This window comes from Saccopteryx bilineata, chromosome 2 (genome assembly GCF_036850765.1).
Source record: "Saccopteryx bilineata isolate mSacBil1 chromosome 2, mSacBil1_pri_phased_curated, whole genome shotgun sequence".
Taxonomy (NCBI): Eukaryota; Metazoa; Chordata; class Mammalia; order Chiroptera; family Emballonuridae; genus Saccopteryx; species Saccopteryx bilineata.
The window spans coordinates 274282807-274305559 of record NC_089491.1 but is presented as its reverse complement, the minus strand read 5'-3'; the positions used below and the strand labels follow the sequence as shown (position 1 = coordinate 274305559).

General features: G+C 49.4%; 1 protein-coding gene across 2 annotated transcripts in view; it reads right to left on the bottom strand.

Annotated features, from left to right (window-relative positions):
• TMEM132B (transmembrane protein 132B) overlaps positions 1–22753 on the bottom strand; it is a 608028-nt gene that overhangs the window by 455488 nt on the left and 129787 nt on the right. For both annotated transcript variants that reach the window (XR_010729317.1, XM_066260825.1), the window contains exon 3: positions 13759–13905. Coding sequence is in view for 1 of the 2 variants with exons in the window: in XM_066260825.1 (XP_066116922.1) it covers positions 13759–13905 (147 nt within the window). In the remaining variant the exon portion in view is untranslated. The remainder of the gene's footprint in view (positions 1–13758; positions 13906–22753) is intronic.

Below are 22753 nucleotides of genomic sequence, written 5' to 3'. Positions count from 1 at the left end.
ATCACTAATGGCCAATGATTTTTAATCAATCATGTCTGTGTAACTGACATTAAAAAAAACAACAACAAAGGACAGGGTTTGGAGAGCTTCCAGGTTGGTAAACACATGGAGATTTGGGGGGAGGGGGTGCCCAGAGAGGTCACGGACACTCCATGCCCTTCCGCACACCTGTCCTGGGCAGCTCTTCCTTTGGGCCGTTCCTGAGTCATATCTTTTCATATTAAACAGGTCACATAATAAGCCAACCAACTCATTTCCTGAGTTAATCCAACCCAAGGAGGGGGCTGTGGGAACCTTTGATCTATAGCTGGGTGGTCAGAAGCCCAGGTGACAACCTGACTTCTGGCTGGTGTCTGAAATGAAGGACAGTCTTGCAGGACAGAGCCCTTCACCTGGGGGACCTGATGCCTCTCCAGGTAGATAGTATCAGGATGGAGCTGAATTGTAGAACACCCCGGTAGCATCAGAGCCTTGCTTGTCAGTAGAGGGGAAACCTCCACACAGACACACTGGGGAGGGGAGGCAGTAGGGAGCGGAGGGGACTGTGGCAAACAAGAGAGTAGAGCCCCTTCTAAACTGAACTCCCACAGTCAGGCGCCAGCAGCATGCCATTCAAAGCCATCAGAGTGCACATGACCAGAGAGAGACCTTCCAGTTTCTCCAGAGATGTCTGAAATGTGTATTTATAAATCAGATTTCCCAAATGTGTTCAATATTGGCCCAAAGCGAAAGGGGGGGGAAAAGACACTTGACAAGTCAAACAAAACAGGTTCGTGAACTGCCGACTTGCCACGGGCATGTAGGTGATTCCAACTGCCCCAGAGCCAGGTGGCCACTGGTTCTGGAATGCCACAGTTCAGCAGACCTGAAGAACAGAATTTTTTGGCCCTGGCCAGTTGGCTCAGTGGTAGAGAGTCCAATATGTGGATGTCCTGGCTTTGATTCCTAGTCAGGGCACAGAGGAGAAGCGCCCATCTGCTTCTCCACCCCTTTCCCTCTCCCTTCTCTCTCTCTCTCTTTCTTCTCCTCCCATAGTCATTGCTCGATTGGTTTGAGCATTTGGCCCCAGGAGCTGAGGATGGCTCCATAGAGCCTCCACCACAGGTGCTAAAAATAGCTCAGCTGCAAGCTTGGCCCCAGATGGGAGTTACCAGGTAAATCCCAGTTGGAGTGCATGCAGGAGTCTGTCTCTCTAACTCACTCCCTCTCAACTTGAAAAAGAAGAAAACTAAACTTCTTCAACTGTCTAATCAGGGGAACGACGCAAGGCCCCTGTATTCCCTGGGAACCGGAGTGCTCAGCATCACAATGCGCCCCATTCATCACTCCACTGTTTTTATTTTTTGAAAGTGATTAACTATCATCTTCTTTCCCTTCATTGCAAGACGCGAGTGACAGCCGCTCCATCAGCGTACCCGCACCCGTCTAACACCAGCCCTGCGCATTCATTATTTCCTGCTTAAGTCACTCTTCTACAGGGACGGATAACTTAATTCTGCCTCCCGGCAGCAGAGAAATTAAACCGCAGGTGTGAGAAGATGAGCGGCTCCCCCAAAACAACGCCAACTGCAGATCTACAAAATCGAGCCTGGAGAACCTCAGCCCAGAATGAGCAAGGTGCACGGGTGGGCACAGGCTTCTGGAAAAGTCAGGAGGTTAAAAACCTTGGAACCTCAAACCCAGACTTGCCAATCGGTCCAAGCACTTTGAACTGAGAGTGATTTGGCAACAGTTGCAAAGTTGAAGATACAGTATACCCAAGAACATGGTGACTTAACCCCACCACAGACGGACAGACCCCGGAGCCTGGACAACACACTGGGTTGCTCTAGCCCTGGGCAAGAAGTAGATTTTGTGTGACGATTCAGGGAAAAAAACACACACCCACACATACACATAAAAGACACTAATGTTTCAACAAAATGGTTTTGCTTTATACTACAGACTAGGGTCCTTTCTAGTCTATGTTAATCTGCTCTCGTTCCATTTATTTTAATTTGTTGTACACGTGGGTCATGACTCATAGATGGGTTGCAACCGCTGTGGAAACACCACTGTCCCCGGGGACTTGTGCGAACAGGTCCTGCATGCAATGGGATTCTGGTCCAGGAGAGCAAAATCGTACAACACCGTTCATCCATCAACAGAAGGATGGGTAAATAAATTACAAAGCATCTGTAGTATGAAATACTATTCACCGGGGGGGGGGGGCGGATATGAAAAACTAGAACGACCGGTGAGGGACAGGGCTTAATTTAGGAACCACAGCACTAAACCAAACTGCAGTTTCCAGTATGAATCTCAGAGCCCAGCACCTAGATGGCGAGACAACACGTCAGCTCAGGGTCGGTGGAAAGTGTCGGTCTCGGCTCGGGCCGCCGGAACAGGGGCACAGCCTGAGTCAGGCTTACAAACAACAGACGTCCGTCTCTCCCAGTCCGGAGGCTGCACATCCAAGGTCAAGGTGCGGGCAAGATTCAGTATCTGGTTCACAGACGGCCGTCCTTTCTATCTGTCCTAACGTGGCGGGAGGGGTGGGCAAGCCCTCTGGGGCCTCTATCACCAGGGTACCAGTCCCATCATGAGGACACTGTTCTCACAACCTCACCACCTCCCAAAGACCCCACCTCCACCCCAAGCACCATCACCTTGGGAGTTAGGGTTTTAGCACATGAATTGGGGAGAGGAGAGCGGACACAGACATTCCGGCCACAGCAGCCTGCTGCGTGGTGACACTGAATCAACCACGCATAAGAGGGATAAACACGTGACACTCAGGAGAGTGGCTAACCCTCAGGAGGGAAGGAGGAGGACACAACAGGGAGAGGGTTATTGGTTTTGCTTTTGTCTTTTTAAGCTTTGCGGCAAACTTGGGGAAACAGCCACGGGGACACAGTTATATGGTAGGTTAGATGGGTGTTTGTAACAATATAGTCTGTTTTCAAGTATGCTGGGAACGGCTCACAGGTTAGTCACTCAGAAAGATGATCAAAGCCAGCCTCAACACTTTTTTAAAATTTCAGTGAAATGAGGCAAGGCAGAGAGACAGACTCTCGCATGCGCCCGACCAGGATCCACCCAACGTGCCCACCAGGGGGCGATGCTCTGCCCATCTGGGGTGTTGCTCCACTGTAACTAGAGCCATTCTAGCGCCTGAGGTGGAGGCCATGGAGCCATCCTCAGCACCTGGGGCCAACTTGCTCTAACCGAGCCCTGGCTGCTGGAGGGGAAGAGAAGGGGGGGGAGAAGCAGATGGGCACTTCTCCTGTGTGCCCTGACTGGGAATCAAACCCGGGACATCCACATGCCGGGCCAATGCTCTACCACTGAGCTAACCAGCCAGGGCCAGTAGCCTCAACATTTTAAGTCATGTTGCTAGCACGTATTCTTGACACGATGTGATGGAAGTGGCATTTTGGGGTCTTTCCCCCAAATAACACCTATTACCCCAATCTCATCAACAGGGGAAAAAATCAGGCAAATTATAATAGGGGGACATGCCCACCACCCCTGACCAGTCTTCCCCCAAACGGACCAGCTTGTCAAGCACAAGGGAAGTCTGAGACACTGTCCTAGCCAAGAGGAGTCTAAGGGGACATGATGACAAATTTTAACATCATGTCCTGGATGGGATTCAGGGACAGAGTTAGGTAAAAGCTAAAGAAATCTGAATAGAGTATGACAGAGTTTAGCTAATAATAAAATATCCATATCGACCCATTAATTGTGACACGTGTACCATACTAGTATTAGGTGTTAAGACAAGGGGAAACTGCGTGTGGAGGGGTGGGCAGCTCTCATGGGGAATCTCTGTATTACCTGCTCAATTCTTCTATAAATCTAACACTGTTCTGAATAATAAACTCTACTAATTTTTTTAATCAGATCATCTGGGCCCTAGCTAGTTGGCTCGGTGGATAGAGCATTAATCTGGCATGTGGACATCCCAGGTTTGATTCCCAGTCAGGGCACACAGGAGAAGTGCCCATCTGTGTCTCCACCCCTTCCTCTCCCCCTTCTCTCTCTCTTCCCCTCTTATAGCCAGTGGCTTGATTGGTTCGAGTATCTGTCCCAGGCACTGAGAATAGCTCTGTTGGTCTGAGCATCAGCCCTAGATGGGGGGGTTGCCAGGTGGATCCTAATCAGGGTGCACGTGGGAGTCTATCTCTCTAACACCCCTCCCCTCACTTAAATAAATAAACAAATAAATATATAAATAAATATCTGATCATAGGGTAAGACAGAGGAATATCGTGGGGGTGGGAGACTATGCACCGTGTCCCACCCCCAGAAACAGCCGCATTCAGACACAGGCTGCAAACTGCTCATGGCCACAACACCTGCAGCTGCGTGGAGCTGGTCTCTCTGGAAAGCAAAACAGGACGCTGGCCACAAAACCAGATAAACCCCAAATGAAAATGTCCTTTCAAAAGACACAGAGGCTCCTTCTCAAGAAGAAAGGGAGAGCCGACCGGGCAGAACACCTTAAAGGTCGGCTCAGAGGGCGCGGCCAGGTCCCGTGCCTTCCTGAAGGCAGGCTGCAGCACATGAATGTTTTGAAACCATAAGGAATTTCTTCTAAGATGCCATGGCGCAGTATGGGGGGATACATGGAGGGAGGCATTTGAGCCGCCACCAGGTTTTGTGGTTTCGACGGCCAATTTGGTCAATGACATATGCTGTAATAATAAATATATTGTCCCCCACCCCAAAAAAGTTAATAAATATGTCAAAACAAACAGATCAAAATGATTTAGGAGTGGCTGGGATTTCTAACAAATAAAAATACCGACATGAAAGGCCGAAGACAGCACCGTTCCCCTTGGCGTCCACTCTGCAAGTCACCCTCGGTCGGTTTGGCCAACCGACCTGTCAGAAATGTGCCACCAGGGCTCCGACTTAAAACTGCCGTGCTGGCGATCTTTGGAGAGAGCATCTGATTTCCTCTGGACTCAACTTCTGCCGGCGTAAGGGGTCTGCAGAAGTTACACCGCATGGTAGAAATAAAAGCCATACTCCGCAAGAAAAGGCAGTTTGGGGTCTCAATGTCACTTGCAGTTTCGGAGAGAAATTTCTCTATTTCCATTCCACAAAGTTCCGGCAAGGCATGAAATCCGGCCAAGGGGAGAGGAAGGCTGAGCTTCCAACAGACGGGAACAATAACAGAGCCTTAATTGGGGGACCAGGGGAAGGCCGCCAGAATCCTGACAAAGTGTTGACCTTCAGCAGAGTTTCTCTTAGGCAACATTCCCGTCTCTTTTTGAGGTCACACTGGTGCTGAGAAAGAGGTCCTGCGCTTAGGATTACCTGACATGTATTTATAGAGCGCTAAAGTCTGGGTTCAGGTCCCAGGTCCCTTAGTCAGAGTTCTGTGAGCCTCACGGTCCCATCTGTCAGTGGGGCTAACGAAGCTGCCTTCTTCATGGAGATAGTTTGACGATTAAGGAAGGTAACACACAGCATGAGACCTGGCACACAGTAGGTCAGGGGTCAGGAACCTATGGCTCACAAGCCAGATGTGGCTCTTTTGATGGCTGCATCTGGCTCGCAGACAAATCTTTAATTAAAAAAAAAAATGTTAAAAATATAAAACATTCTCATGTATTACGATCCATTCATTTCCTACTGCTCATGTTCATGGTTGTAGGTGGCTGGAGCCAATCACAGCTGTCCTCTGGGACAACACCAAATTTTTATTGGATAATGCGTAACATACACAGGTTGTTGTATGGCTCTCACGGAATTACATTTTAAAATATGTGGCATTCATGGCTCTCTCAGCCAAAAAGTTTCCCGACCCCTGCAGTAGGTGCTCAATCAGTGTTGCACTCAGTAGGGTCTCCTTCCTAGAGAATAACCCCTTCCACATTGGCATGTCTCCTGTGAATTCATTCCAGACAGGGTATCACTACTCAAAAAATGTATATTTGAGCCTGGCCTGGTAGTAGTACAGTGGGTAGAATATCAGTCTGGGACACTGAGGACCCAGGTTCAAAACCCCAAAGTCACCGGCTTGAGTGCGGGCTCATCCAGCTTGAGCGCGGGGTCACCAGCTTGAGCACGTGGTCATTGGCTTGAGCGTGGGATCACAGGCGTGACCCCATGGTCACTGCCTTGAGCAATGGGTCACTGGCCTGGCTGGCAACGCCTGGTCAAGGCACATATGAGAAAGCAATCAATGGACAACTAAGGAGCTTCAGTAAAGAATTGATGCTACTCATCTCTCTCCCTTCCTGTCTCTCTTCCTCTCTCTCTCTCTCTCGCATGTGCACATGCGTATATGCTTTTTTAAAAAGCATATATTTGATAGCGTGAAGGAGAAGACAAGCCATGGATGGCAAGAAGATACTTGCAAAGCACATAACGAATAAAGGACTGGTATCTAAAATATACGATGATAAGAAAACAAGCCACGCAAATATAAAAAAGGGGGGCAAAAGATCAGAACAGATGCCTCACTCAAGAAGATACCCAGAAGGAAGATGCTCTAAACAATGTTATTAGGGAGCTGTAAACTAAAACAACGAGCTACCACAATACACCTGATAGAAGAGCTCAAATCCAAACCACTGAAGAGCAAGGAAAGGTGAGGAGATGAAGCAACAGGAACCCTCCTCTGTTGCCGGTGGGAACGCAAAGTGCGGCAGCCACTTGGGAAGACAGTTTGGCACTTTTTGTACAAACCTCAACCTGCTCTTTCTACACGATCCAGCAATCACACTCTCTGGTCTTTACCCAAAAGAGTTGAAAACTTGTGGCCCCCCCACACACACACACACACATACAAGAAATTACACATGGATGTTGACAGCAGCTTTATTCATTATTAACACTTGGAAGCAAGCAAGATGTCCTTCAGCAGGTGATGGATAAGTAACCTGTGGTCCTTCCAGACAATGGAATATTATTCAGTGCTAAAAAAAAAGAAAATAAAAATGAGCTGCCAAGCCATGAAAAGACATGGAGGAAACATAAATGCAATTACTCAGTGAAAGCAGCCAGTCTGAAAAGGCCATACACTGTATGGTTCCAACTCTGCGACATTTGGGAAAAGGCGGAATATAAAGAGAGTGAAGAGATCGGTGGGGTGTGCATGTGCGTGCGCGTGCGCACACGTGCATGCGTGTTGGAGCACTGGCTCTCTCACACAGGGCTGGCTGGCAGAGGAAATTGGCAGGAACATTTCACAAAAGCATCAAAAAACTTAAAAGCTTATTCACATCTTCTGACCTACCCTTTTGCTTCTAGCCTTCTCTCTTAACAATTACCAACAGGAATATTTAACAGATGTTTTATGTTTCAAAAAAAGGGGGGATGCTTTAAAGGGGGGAGAGAAATATGAAACATCATAACTGATCGCCAGCAGCCATTGTTAAACGAGGGGGGGGGATGAAACACAGAGAATAAATAGATTCTACTGCTGTAATATCAATAGAATATTACACTGCTATTAAGTATCACAGCTAAAGTGACAGGTTCATTGAAAAGCTCCATGTGAGCTGCAACTGTCAGAAAAAAAAGTTACTTTTGTGGGCATATTTGTATTAAGGGAGGAAGGCAGTCCACCACACTTTTATCAGTGTTTCAAAGGGATGGGTATTATTGTTATAGTTAAATATGTCGTATATTTTTGCCACTCTTTTGCAAAACACAACGGCTTTCAAAGCGACACAAAAATTCTAGTCCTGACAAAGTTTCCCACGTCTATACATACATATAGACGTGTGACCTCATCCACACACCTGCACGCATCAACAGGTCAGCCCTGCCTGCCTTTGAATCATAATGTAGATTCAGGGGTGACTTCTTTCTTCTCCATTTTACTGTATTTTTGACATTTTCTACAACAGAACAGCTAGCTAGCTAGCTCTTCCTTTCAAAGTGAAAAGCCTTCCACACTGGCCAGTAGCATCAATTCACCAAGGGTTTCCCAATGGTTAGAAAAAGAGTGGAAGTGTTTTTAAAATATTTCTTTTTTCTTTCTTCTCTCTTGTTCTTCTTCACCTGGCCCGCACCCTTTGTGCGGTGCGGGGAGGGTTCTCCACTTCCTGTAGGCACACTCTGCTGCCGCCTGCCAGCCCCAACTACAGATAGATGTCTCCTCCACCTCAGATCCCGGTTCTGAACCCCGGTGGTAGCTGCTCCGTGGACATCTCCGGGTGTTCAGTGGCAAAAACTAGTGCAAATCCAGGAACTGTGCCTTTCCAAATCCCTTATGTTCAAACCCCAAAATACAATACCTTGGTCTTCTTATGGTTGTTTGAATTCATTCCTGTACCATTCCTTCCTGCGTGGGTAATTCTGCACCCCAGCTCCCCATTGAAATCACCTGGGTGGGTTTTCTCTAAAACAGCCCATGCCGGTGCCCCCCTGAGGGCAGGGGCTCAGGATAGGTGCCTTTTAAGCCTCCCAGGCTGTTCTGAGATGCCCCCAGTACCGAGAAGCCTGGACTTGCTCACTCAACCAGGAGTCCTCAAGCCCCTGGGTTGGTTTGCCAAGGCTGCTCTGAAAAATGACCACAAACTCAATGGCTTAAAACAAGTGGAGATTGATTCTTTGCCTTTCTGGAAGCCAGAGCTCCACCATCAACGTGGGCTGGACTGCGCTCCCTCCTCCCCAGGCTCGGGGGGGGGGGGGGGTGCTTCATGGTGTCTTCCAGCTCCTAGGGGCTCCCGCGTACCTCCCTCCCGTCTCAGCCTGTCTCTGCAGCACCTGCACTTCTAGGTGTGTCTGTCCTGCAAGGACACGTCGTGGGAAGGAGGGCCCATCCAGAATGATCTCAACCCAAGACTCTTACTTATACCTGCAAAGACACTTTTCCAAACAAGATCCAGTTCACAAGTTCCGGGAACTGGGGTGGGCCCTCATCCTTGGAGGGGCCACGCTTTCCCCCCACTACAGCCTGACCTGCCCATGCCAGGTGGTCTCTTAGAGCTGTGGGCACTGCCTGGCTTAGCCTGGACCCAAGGGCTAGTTGCTTTGGTTACTTCTGGTTCTGGGCTGTGGGGAAGTCATGTGAACTGTGCCTGGATGTACAAATCTGTTAAATGGGTATAAAGATAGTTACCTGCTGACAGGGTTCGCATATTCCTGATTTTTTTTTAAGTTTGTGTTCCGAAAAGATTTATCACTGTGTCTGGCACGTAATGAGTATTATGTGTTGTTGTTTTTTTGGTTTGTTTTTAAAAAAAACAAGGGATAAACAACAGAATCACAAAAAACGGTCCTCAAAGTCATATAAAAAGGTCCCACGTGTTCCTGTACCTCTCAATAAAACCTTTTACAGAAGATAAGAAACCAACACGAACTGGATCTGGTAGGAAAACCGACTTCTCAGAAGCAGAGACAGCTGCTATCACCACTGAACTGTCTTTGTTCTCCTTTTTCTTTAAATCACAAAAGGCTTCTTTTTTTTTTTTTTTTTTTGGACAGAGACAAAGAGAGAGTCAGAGAGAGGAACAGATAGCGACAGACAGACAGGAAGGGAGAGAGATGAGAAGCATCAATTCTTAGTCGTTCATTGATTGCTTTCTCATATGTGCCTTGATCAGGGGGCTATAGCACAGTGAGTGACCCCACGCTCAAGCCAGTGACCCCACACTCAAGCGGGATGAGCCTGCACTCAAGCTGGCGACCTCAGTGTCTCGAACCTGGGTCCTCTGTGTCCCAGTCTGACACTCTATCCACTGCGCCACTGCCTGGTCAGGCAAGAAAAGTCTTCATTTTCTTTATTTGTTGTGTCCCTCATCCCCTTTTAGTACCAACACCCCCCACCCCTGTGGCAACCATCAGCTTCTTCTCTGTATCAATGGGTTAATTTCCAATTTTTGTTTATTCTTTTGAGGGAGGTTCTTTTTAGATTCCACATATAAGTGAAGACATATGGTATTTGTCTTTCTCTGTTGGACTTATTTCACTGAGCATAATACCCTCTAGTTTCATCCATGTTGTTGCAAACGGCAAAATTTTATTCCTTTTTTTATTGCTCAATAATATTCCATTGCATATGTGTGTGTGTGTGTATAAAATTCTTTTTCTTTTCTTATTTTTCTTTTTTACTCAAATATGAATCCTTAACTGCAATGAAAGATCTAACCTGGCTCATGTTTGACAAATCCATGAAATGACATGTGACACAAAGACTTTCTTCTATGAACATTGTCTGTTGCTTAATGTTCAGCTGTTAAATCTCACCCCCGCTCTGCCAAGGCTGGGTTATAATGATGTGGGCTGCAGTCTGTGTCTGCGAAGAAATCTCTTTTAGAGACATAGCCTTTCTATTGGTGGAAGCACAAGCCCCTCCCTCCACGAGCACCACAGAGCTTCCCTCCGCCTCCATTCCAGCCTTCGGATGAGGGAGGACGAGCTCCATATTGTGGTTTCTGCTAACGTAATAAATATATACATTGTAGCTTATTTCTCCAAGGTTTGGGTCACCCCTCTGCCCAGCCAGTCAGAAACCCTTCAAGGAGCAAACTTGTTGCAAGCTCTCCCGGCCATCCACACGTGGTTTCCATGCAAATCATGTTCTGTCACCTCGCTTTTTTTTGTCCCTTTGGGTCCACGTTATCTGTCCCCAACACTTTCAAACTTGCTTATTTTTCCCCTAATCTCTTCTCTCTGGCAACACCGGACTCTATCTGGTGGTTCTCATCATCTTTCCTTCCATTTCCTCACAATGAACGTTCATTAAAATATTTTCAATTAAGACCTCAACAGCCTCACTTGCTAGCTGAGCACGTCGGGGCTTTCCCCATACAACACATTTTTTTAATGCTTATCACAGAATTTCAGGCAGTTTGTACATTATATTCTATTAAACAACTCTCTATCCCACCCAAGGTTGTCACAATCCAGAGATTACTGCTCTCCACAGGAGGCTTTGTTGGGGATAGATTCGCCTATCCGCCCTGTCGGCCCACCCGCACGCACGCACATGGTCCATGAGCCCAGATTTCACACCTCATTTGCTGTCACAATTCAACAAAGGAATCTAAAAGGAAGCCATTATTTATTTAGATTACGGAGGAGTGGGTTTTATGGGGACAGGAGCTGAGCTGAGCTCGCGGGCGTCCCCCTGACAGCCCAGGGTGGGTTGGAATCGGAAGGAGACAGGGCGCCTCTGGAATGTGAGCTGGCTGGTAATTATGTAACTCTGCTTATGTAACGGCTTCTCTTCCCTTATAACCTTTCTCCTCTCTTCTAAAGAGAATGCAAAACTGATTCCCTCACAAACCGAAAGTGATAAGCACAGCCTGTGTTTTTCCTGGGATTTTAAAGCATTCCATTGGTCGGTTCCATATTTCAACAAAGTTTACTTCCTATGCACAGACTACGGTACCACCGTTAGGTACCCGGACTCGGTGTCTGAAGGAGTCAATATGAGCATCTTTCCTGCAGAGCAGAGGGCCATGGTGATTGCCTCAATCCCTTGTTCTGCCCTTCCAGGATCCCCCACCCTGGCTGAGAAGCCCCTCCCACACTCGAAGCCATGTCACTCTGGTGGGCTCCTCTAGCACCCACTTCCAGGGCTGCCTACAGAGATTGGTTCCGGAGGGTCCGTGACCCAAATTACACCGGACACAGTGACAGTATCCCCAGGACTTGTGCTGGGACCTGCAGGGGGAAGCAGCTTTCTCCCTGATGTGAGGGGCACTGCAGGAAGCTGGTGGCCAACCTGCCACCAGGAAGGAAGAGCCCCCCAGGGGTCATGCCAACCCCGAGGAAAGACCAAAGGTAGGGTGCTAAAGATACAGCTGCTTGCACACCTGGATGCAGAGGCCCCTGAACCTGTCCATATACAGGAGGAACCTCAGCCCCTTTTCTGCTTGGCCTTCATTAGTATGGCACCTGACAGCATCGACTGGACAAAATCCACCTGAGGAGCACCCCAGCCACCAGAAGGAGGTCTCTCCGTGGGAACACTAACTAATACACAGGGCCCCGTGCAGCACAGAGATCAGGCCTCAACCTGTGAGCGATACCACCTCTGAAGAGCACAGCGAATACTGCTAGCCAAGCAGTGTCCTCCCACGACAAAGCCTGGAAATGACTCCAGATGTCCACTTTCCCAGCCCACCCTGTTTTTTTTATGGGCAAAGGCATAGACCCTCTGCTTACTGATGGATTCCAAAGGAAGATGCCAGGGGCATCATTGGAAAGGTTTTCTTCCCTGGTTAAAAAAAAAAAAAAAAAAACGTACATGAGGAGAAGCCCCCCTCCCTTCCAGCCTCTGTATATAAATGGGTGAGTCTGTGATGGTCGGATCTGCTGCAGCCATCTTGCCACCATTAGGAAAGAAGCTGGAGAATGATAGCTGAGGGTGGGGTGGGGTGGGGAGGGGTGGGGGGCACAGTACAGTGGAAAGACAGGACACACTTAGACGACACAATTGTGCTTTTGGATTAACCAGCCGCACGACCACTCGCCTCTAAAGTTTTGTGTCAGGTGAGATGATAAAACCCTCTTGTCACAGCCACTTTTAGTGGGCATTCTGTTACTTGTAGCGGAAAGCCCCTGAGCACATATCAATAGCCCAGGCTCTCTGCACCTTTGACAACTCAGGACATGGGAATGCATGGCAGGCAGATACAGCCTTCCAGGGAAACTGTGGGTCACGTAAGGGTGCCGATGAAAACCTCCATCAAGAACGTTGAGTTTGGAGCGAAAGGTCCCCCATGTCACTTGATCAATATTCCCAGTAGTAGACTCTTGGCCACTCAACCTGAGTCACTTCTTTTCCTTGGAAAGAGACCATCAAAAGCAGGCAGGACAGAGTTCTAGCTGAGCTTAGCTGGGGTCACTCGGGCAGAGACAGCACGCAGCAAGCCAGAAATTCCATGTTTGGGAAAGGCAAGCTCTGCCCGATCTCTCCCTTTCCCTTGCTCCCATCCATCCCCCCGCCCCTCATTCATTCATTCATTCATTCATCCATTCACTCATCCCCCCTCTGTGCCTACCACTGTGGACCTCAAAGGGTTTTAAATACCAGAGAAGAAAGAAGAAAGAACAGTTATGACAACAGGCAATACATATCAGATCAGTAAAAGGGGCAAAGAGACCATAGCGCTGAGAGATCTTTCTGCCTGTTGGCACACAGCGATTAGCAACACCCTCCCTCTGCCCGGACCCCCCCCCCCCACCCGACCCTGCAGGCCAGCTCAGCCCATAAAACCCAGAGCTGGAGTCTGAGCCAGAGACATGCGGCCATCAATGATGAGTTCACTCACCTTAACGTGCAAAGCCATATGCCAATCCCCGGGGGGGACATCAGCAAAATGACTGCGCTTAAGCACTAAGAGACAATTACTCAGCAGCCATTGCCGCCGTCGGCACGCTCGTTAAAAAGGGACAGTTCCCCCTTGCCTCTTAAATCATTTCTATTGTCCCCATCTTGTTCCCCAACTCTGCACCGCGAACAATAACAATAATAAGAAGAATGGATTCTTCAAATATGGTTATCTTACCCGGCATGATGACAAATGTGAGTTCAGGTCATTTCGGAAATGACCAAGCTAATTAGGTCATTGGAGTCTAAGGAGTGTCAGGAATGAACGCCCAGTACGGTGGCACCTCCCTGGAACGCAGCCACGGGGACCCCACGTGGCCCAGCTCTGCTGCCGAGGAGCTCAGGAGGGCACGTTTGTCATCAGAGGCGCAGGCATCACCAGACTCACACCCACATTCATTTGCTGTCAGCTTTGGTGGCTGCCCCAAACCACCGCCGCCGAGGCACCTGGAGACCCCCTCAGTGCTTACCTGCTCTGCGTGTCCGCGGGATGGCCCACGCAGGTAAGCGTGGCTGTTGCCTGCATGCCATCATTATCTATGTCTTCCTGGACTGCCCACTGGTCTTCGCTGCTGACCCTCACAGCCACGATTTTCACACCTGCTGCCGCCTTGATTCTGGGGGGGAGGGGGATACAGAAAGAACCACTTTAGTCCAAAGCAGGTAGTCACCATGTGTCCCCAGAGCAGAGGTCCCCTTTCCATTGGCAGTCAGTGGCTTTCCTTTGAAAACTAAATGTCCTGTTATTTTCACAAGTGCCCCGAAGCAAGAGCCCGGTGTGTTGCCCCAGGCAATAGTTTTCTGTTCATCGTGCGTGGGGAAGCAGGCTGTCTCAGGGTGCCCCCTGTGATGGGAATGCGACACGGGTCTGGGCAGCAGTGGTTGGAATCGGCAGAGCCTGCTCCTCACCTGGAGGTGGGCAAGGTCCCCCCAGGTGGTAGAAAGCATCATGGGGAGGGCCTTGTGGGGGTTGTGGAAGCCCAAGAGGTTGCCCCATCCAGGGGACAGGAAAGAGGCGTGAAAAGGATCAGTTGAAGATGCCACCCTCAGCATAAAAAAGAAACATGGCACTCAGACAGGAAATGCGGCCAGGCATGCCTGGTCCGGTATGTGCAGAACTCTGGTCCCCGAGGAAGGACGCAGGGACCCTTGTGCACGGCTGGTGGGGGTGCATCATGGGGCGGCCACTGTGGAAACAGCCTCACAACTGCTCACGTGTAAAACGCAGAGTCACCATATGACAGGCTCAGTGATTCCACCCCCAGATACCAACCCCCAAGCACTGAAAACAGGCGCTCGGATATCTGAACACGCGTGCTCACAGCGGCACTTTTTCAACAACCCAAGTGCCCGTCACTGGGTGAATGGATAAAGAAAACGTGGTCCGTCCACACCATGGAATATTATGCAGCCATGAAAAGGAACCCGGCACCTGCTACAACGTGGATGAGCCCTGACAACATGATGCTGAGCCAGGGAAGCAGATGCCAAAGGCCACATGATGTGTGATCCCATGTATACAAAGTGTCCAGAAGATCAACCCATGGTGACAGAAAGCAGATTGGTGGCCGCCAGGGGCCAAGGAAGGGTGGAGGAGGACAGAGAGAAGCTGCATAGGTCACAGGCCTGCGGTTTCCTTCTGAGGACAATAAGAACGTGACAGTGGTATTTTCACAATATTGAGAAAAAAACTAAATACCAATGGATGATTCATTTGGAAATGGCTCATGTTATGTTATATGGATTTTACCTCAATGGGGTCTGATGAGTGGCCCTTCCAAGGAATGATTAAAACTTTCAAAAAAAAAAAAAGGATTTATCAAAGTCCAAACATCTTTAAGACCCAAAGAAGGAGACCTGTAAAGACACAACCTCAAGCCTCAGGACAGAGGACCCCTGGACCCAAGGGCAGTCCTAAGGTCTTGATTTCGCTGCCTGGCCTGACCTGTGGTGGCGCAGCGGATAAAGCATTGACCTGGAAATGCCGAGGTCGCCGGTTCAAAACCCTGGGCTTGCCTGGTCAAGGCACATATGGGAGTTGATGCTTCCAGCTCCTTCCCCCCTTCTCTCTGTCTCTTCTCTCGCTCTCTCTTTCTCTGTCTCTCCCTCTCCTCTCTAAAATGAATAAATAAAAAATATTAAAAAAAAAAAAAAAGATTTCGCTGCCTGAGGGAATTCAAACACTTACTGTCTTATTAAATACCAAATAAAGGTCTCTGCTTCTTCCCACAGGACTGTACACGGACACTAAGACAGTCCCCCACCCACTTGGGTGGGGTGGCACCTCCTGAGAAACCCCTGCCTCTGTGGCAGTTCCCTGCCGGAGACTCAGATGCCTTTCCATGCCCCGACGCAGCCTCCCTTCCCGCTAAATTCTGCTATTGACAAAGTCTGCTTCTTCCCTAAGCTTTCTTTCTGGCCAACACTCGACGTTCCAGGAATTCATGTATGCAAACCACGAAAAAGAGGCGTCCTCTCTGTCCCTATGTTCGGCCACCCCATCTTGCTGCCAAATGGGGCCACTGGAGAGAACGTTCCAGAACTTGTGTCTCAATGAGCAGAGTCCTCCCACCGTGGACCACGGCGGCCTCATTGCGGCCGGCACCTGCTGTTTGAACAGCTTGTCACATTCTGCCCCACGCACATGGCTGCTCACAGAGAGTTGTCACGAGGCGGCCCCTGGCCGGGATTATTTGCCATTGTCCTGGACATCCAGATGTACAAACGGTGACCTACCCACCTCCTCAGCGAGTGACCAGCTGGAGGTCATGGAGCTGGGCACACGGCAGAGCCAGGATTAGGAACCAGAACCACGCCCCTCCCCTCCCCCTGCACAGCGGGTGTCCTCCGTGACCCCCACTGGCGTCACAGACCGCCTGGCGAACGTCTCACTAGTTAAGTCCCATGATGACGAGGTCTGGCAGGTTTGGCTCCCTAACTGAGCCCTCCTACCGGCCCTCTCTCCCCTTCGGTCTTGGAGGTACCGGTACCAAGACGACATGTCCACTGAGGGTTTTCCCTCAAGTCCTTTATTATTATTTCTTTCATTCTGATGGCGGGGGGAGGACCCCCAGCCCCTCTTGTCCTGAGGGTCGTCACACAGCAGCTCTGAATCGATTCTCGGTTCGATGAGCACTGCCTCCCCCACTGTCCTCCTCAGCTCTCTTGTTTTCTCTGACAGAGATCACAGCAGGTGAACTCCTCCTCGGAGTCTGAGAAGCTGGAGTCCAACCAGGAGTGACAGCCGCAGTATTTAACAGCAGGGACAGAGCCCAAGCGGGTCAGGCGGTCACCCACTGTGCTCGCCATTCTCACTGTATCCGCTGCTCCTAAGGACAGCCGGGGGTCCCGGGGGAGGGCGGGAGACACACTTGGGACAATGACAGTTCACCAGCAGAGGTCAGCCCTTTTTAATACTCTAGCAACCAGCGTGGTCCTAGCAGCATGGAGGGCTGTGTGCTTCAGGTCGGCGTCACCTGAGTGACGTGACTGCACTTGAAAGGAGGCAGGAACAGACCAAGGTGGCCACCCAGGGTGTCCTTCAGATGGGATTGCCAACCCCAGGACACCACAAATGCTTTTTTCTACATATTTCTAAGCCCTTAAGGTGGCATCTAACCCCTCCAGCTTCCCCAGAACCCGGATGAAAGCCAGCCCCAGGAGCCGCCACCCGCCGCCCTTCCCAGCTGGTCGCCACCGTCGCCTCCAGGCTTGGCCAGCTAGCCATCTCCACGTTCGGGCCCGCCAGGTCACTAGCTCTCAGCGCCCACGTCCCTCCCCAGCCCTGTCACACTAGGCATCCAGGGCTCCAGACACGGCTACCTTATTCCAGGATCCCCACCCTCCTTGCTGACTTTGGGCACATAATGAATGTTCCTGCTCCCGTGCCCCTGCCGTCCAGGTCTCCTTGAGTTCCAGAAGCTTCCCAGAGCTGCAACAAAGTCAGACCCCCCAACTACCCACTTACCTCTGGTGCCAGTCACCCTGCTACATTGGCAATCTGGAACACAAGGGAATCCGGAAACTTCCATGTGGTTAATTTCCAGGCAATGAGGAAACCTTGATAAACCGAATCCCTGACCTCACTCTCCTCCAGGCATTCTAGGGCTCAGTCCTTCCCCCCAAACCGAATTTCAAACTGCAAAAGTCCTTCAAACACTACGATAAAGACAGGCAGGCATTTACATCTGCTAAGGAGAGCAACGGTGAGCACGAAAGTCACAAGTTAACCACCTCCAAGAAGTGCTGAAGCCACACGGGGCAGATGAATTCCATGGCTTCATTTGTCTTAACTTTTCAATGGTTAGTATTAATCACCACTATAAGTTCCATCATAAATGATTCACTCTAACAAATCTCCTAGGACAGGACTAAACTCGTACACTTAACTGTCCAATGGATACAGTGAAAGTCAGAGAATAATAAGTGTTGACACAGACATGGAATAACGGAGTTCTTAGGCATTGCTGGCATGAGTGTAATTGATCCAATCTCTGTGGAGCACTGTCTCTGTGGAGATGTCTACTGCACCTGAGTGTCTGCAGATTCTACAGCCCAGCTCCTGCCCCCTTCCTAGGCACATGCCCGGCAGAAATGCACTCATGCGTTCACCAAGAGACACAATGAAGTTCATGGTAGCACTGTCCTAGAAAGCCCAAAATGGAAACAGCATGAACTGGTCTTCAAGAACAGAACTGAAGTAGACAGAGTCTCCTGATGGCATAAGACATGGCAGTAACAAGAATAAGCAGTCAACTACCACACAAAACATGGGTGAGCCTCCAACCACAACACAGAAGAAGCCAAGTCCCAAGACACGCACCCTGTGTGAATCCATTTACAGAAAGTCGGAAATGGGCAAACCGCTCTCTAAGGTTGGAGTCGGCATCGTGGACTCCATGTTGGAGCAGTAACTGCGTGGGGTCCCCAGGGCGGGCTCCTGCTTCTTTTTCTGGATGCTGAGTATGTGGTGGGACATGAAAATTCACCAGGCCGTGCACTTTTCTGTACATGTACACTTTTCGGTATATGTGTTAGAGTTCAGTATAAAGACCTCATGCAAGTCACAGCTGGGGGAGGGGAGAACCTCACCCCTGAAATGTGATTTCTCCACTGTCCAAGATCAGTGGGGACTCAAGATGAGTCAGACCACTGCCTCCCTGGACACACATGAGGGCTTCTCTTCCCAAACCTCCATCACCCCCTGAGGTGTCCAGGGCCACACCCTTGTCCTGAGGGGCACAGAGACGTCTGAAATGTTGACCTTGTCTATGATGGGAAGAGTCTTCGAGTCCAGATGAGCACTCCTCTTGGCTGGAGCAGGTGACGGGACATTCCAGCTGCTACAGTTAAGCGATGAGAAAGACACCTGGGCCCCCACTTTGTCTTCTAAGGACACAGCATCTGCCACCTTGCTGGGTACAAGAAACTTACCAGGTGAGTGCACCTGAGTCTTTGTACCTTATACTTAGACTCTCCATGTTAGAACTAAATACTCGCCTCTCTCCGCAGGGTTTTTGGTTGGTTTGGTTGTTGACACACAGGGGTGCAGGGAAGGGTTCATCCTGCACAGAGAACTTTGGTCTTTTCCCTCAGCTTTTGGGAACTGACCTCTGAGCCCCCACAGTGACTTTGCTGACGAGAGTGTCTGCTGACCCAGGAGCCTTAGGCCATATGGTATCAACCTGACCTCTGCAGGGACTGGAGGCTGAGGTCAGCTGAGCGGTCAGCCCTGTCCACGTGGCCCAGCCCCATAAAAACTATGCCTACACTCCACTTCCTGGCCCAAGTTCTTCCCAATTTTAGACCCTATTTGTTAGAACAATTTAAGCCCAGAAAGAAAAAAAAAATCCAAGCCTTGAATATTCATTAAATGTGTTTTAGAGAAATATTTTTAGGCTCGGTGATATTCTTGACGCTTGTTATTTAAAAACCACAGTATCTAAAACTATGTGGAAATGATTAATGGTCTCAGCACCGGAACAAGCTTGAGGGATTGGGGGGGGGGGGTGCTGATCAAGGGAAAAGATGTGACCACAAGGTGGCAGCGGCCGATAACGAGCTTCACCTAGGTGACCAGTTTGCATGTTGGGTTAGTTACCTCATGAATGAAATAGGGGGTGGGGGGCCACTCAGAAGGTACAGAGGACAAGGAGCCCGGGGGAAGAGGTGGATCAGAGTCGGGGCTTCCATGTCTAGAAGCTGTCACAGTGGGACGTCCCTGGGTCAGGGAACTCCAGGGTCCATCTCACATGGCTAACAGCCAGTGGCACAGTTGTGCAGGGTATGCAAAGAAGGCAAGTCCGAAGTAGCTAGGAATAAGCTCCTTTAGGGGATCATTAAAACAATCAAATGTGTAAACATTTGGGGGGTGGCACAGGCCAACTTTCAAGCTAACAGGTACCAGTCTGCACTGAAGAACGCAGGGGCCCATAAACAGGGGCCATCATTAGCTCATTTATGTAACCACTTTGTGATATTTTCACATACACATACACACACACACACACTCACAAGAAACCTTACATTTCTATTCCCATAGGGTCTTTATTACACAAATATCAGTTACCTGAATTCTTAAAGTCACAGGGTTACACAGAAAAAGATACATTAGCAGATAACCAGGATAAAGATTTAACTACTTGTGGATAAACTGACCATTAGGGAAGGAGTCCCCACTCACACCTGGCCCTTGGACGACAGCCGCATGGACCCATCTACCCTCCACACCGGCATCTCTGTCCTTTGGGAAGGCTGGGCTGAGGGTGGGCTACAGACACAGGCAAATGTAGCACCAATCTACCGCAGAGAGGAACTGCAGATCTGGTCACACGGGGAGGACTGACAAATGCCAGGAAAGCCGCTGAGACAGAGAACTCGGCAGGTGTCCCCCGGCTGCCCCCCCCCATCGTATTTACTGACAGTTACCATGTGAACCCAGGGGCTTGGAGAGAGGCGTTTAAACAGCCAAGTACAGCGAGGCTCTTGGGGAATTGAGGACGGCCTCCAATATTTCTGCTAAATTGCTCCTCTCCGGGCTCCCGCCGGCAATGGCAGGTGTGAAATGAAAAATGTCACGTTTGCACAGTTACATAAAATTGGAGGCAATAACAAACTGCCCATGGGCAATGCCGTCTCTGTTCGGGGTGGCACCGAGCGGGAATGACCGAACCTATATCCTGTTTAATGTAGGATCAAAGAAGCATGGTGCTGTAAAGCCTGCGTCTCATGTCGCAGGGCAGGCCGCCACTCCCAGCCACGTGCTCCTCCCTCCACGGCTGTCTGCGAGGTTTTACGTTCTCATTTTCCGTCGTGTTCCTTTTCATTAGCCACACATCCTCAGATGACAGGGAACCTCCCCCACCCCCAGGACAGATCTGGAGGCTGGTGTCTGAGGCGATGCTCATGGACGGGCCCAGTCCGCGTGTGGGAGCGCTCGCTCTCACGGTCTGGTTGGGTGGGGGAGCAGCTGCTTCATGGTTCTAAGAACAGCCCGAGACTTCCTGCCTCTCAACTTTTGACCATGCTGTTCCCTCTGCCTGGAAGTGTCTTATCTATTACCACTTGTCCAGTGCTGGGTTCACACAGTGCATGGCAGACACACCCTTGGGTGGCCCACTCTGACACCCGACTCCTGGGGATCACAACTTCCCCTTGAGTGTGAGTAAAAGCTGTGACTTGAGTCTGTGCAACAGAAGGTGGTGACAGTGAGGATGGACCATCACTCTGTGGTTACAGTGTATCTGAGAAGGCTCCACCTTGCGAGCAGAATTTCTTTAGAGACCGTCACTCGCTGGTGTCTGTGAAGGAGCTAACAGCCATGTTGGGAGACCCATGTGGCCTCTAGGGGCTCAGGGCAGCCTCCTGCCAACAGCCAGTAAAAACCCAGGGTTCTCAGTCCTACAACTGAAAGGACACAGGCTCTGCCAACCATAGGAGTGAGCTTGGACACAGATTCTGTCCCAGTCTGGTCTCCAAATGGCAACGCAGCCTCTGTCTATAATACCCCCATATCCGCCCCCTGATACAATGCCTGGGACATTCTTCCCCAGCAAACTGGAGCCTAGGCTGATATGCAGACGCCCCCTAACTGCTCTGCCCTTGTCCTTGTGTGATGCACACACTTAGTCTTCAATGTTTGGAGAACAGAACGGGGTGTGACTTCCCCACAAATTCTAGGTCTTCCTTCACATTCATAAAGCCAATACCTGACACAAGTTCAAGTCCATTATGGTCCCACCATCAGGAATGTAGTCTGTGCACCCATTTCACTGCTTTGCGTGTCCCCGAGTATTGGTCCCACCATGAAAATCAGTCTACCTTCCACCACATGTAAACATCAAACATGACAAAAGTCTTTCCCAACACAGAAAGCTCCCCCTTGTGACCCCCAGCCATACCTCAGATTGTCACACCCCACACCGTGAAGTTAATGACAATTTCTGCCTCTGTGACAGCAAAAACTATCTCTCTCACACACATACACACACACACACCCCATGAACAGCATTTGTCAGGGGACAGAGAGGTTGAGATTTTCCCAGAGCACAATAAATGGCTTCTCATAATTCAATTAGGAAGGCAACACTGTCTTATGCAAACGTCAAACTGGTAACCATAGAGTAATTAAGAACCAGAGATGTTTCCTACCAAAGCATTGTGTCCTCCTGGACAGAGCAATTGGTCCAAGAAGGAACCATGTGACCCTAACAAGCCAATCAGAGTACCTTATCCCCTGGCCACATTGGACTGGCTCACAAATAGACACGTGATGTAGAATTTAACAGCCCAAATCTCTCTTCACTAAGCAGTAAGTGTTGCAAAAGACCACAGCCTGCCTGAGAGTGAAATCAACAGGGGAAAGCAGAAGCAGTGGGTGGAAAGAAATTGTGTCCCAACCACACTGTCTGAGCATCTGGATTCAGCCAGACCTGAAGCTGCTCTTGTACTTTTCAGTCACACGAGCCAGTAAATTCCCTTTAAGCCACTTTGCATTGGGTTTAACCTACTTGCGGTTGAAAGGTTATTGACAAACATGGGCCTTGCATTCCTTCCACTTGAAGGACCAAATAAAATCCCCCCAAACTTCAAACAGTACACAGATAAAGTTAACCCCCTCCATCCAAGGACAAAAGAACATACAGTTGAATGTTGTTCAATATTCTGACTGTCCTCGTGAGTACAGAGAGCAAATATTAAATATGGAAATAATCAAAGATCCTCTCCCTTTGTCATATTCCCATAATAAATGTTAAGAAACAAAGCTAAAGAATAAAAATTCAATTCATGACTCAAAAGTAACCTGACCTTTTATGGAATTAATCTCATTTTCCGTCAAACCTGCTACATGTAGAATGTTTGCTGACATAAATTTTCCAAAAGTCTAATAAAGAATCATTTCATCATGGGCATCTAAAGCCTCCTGTGAGACATGGGAATTTTCTCATCACTTCCTCTTGCGTCCAA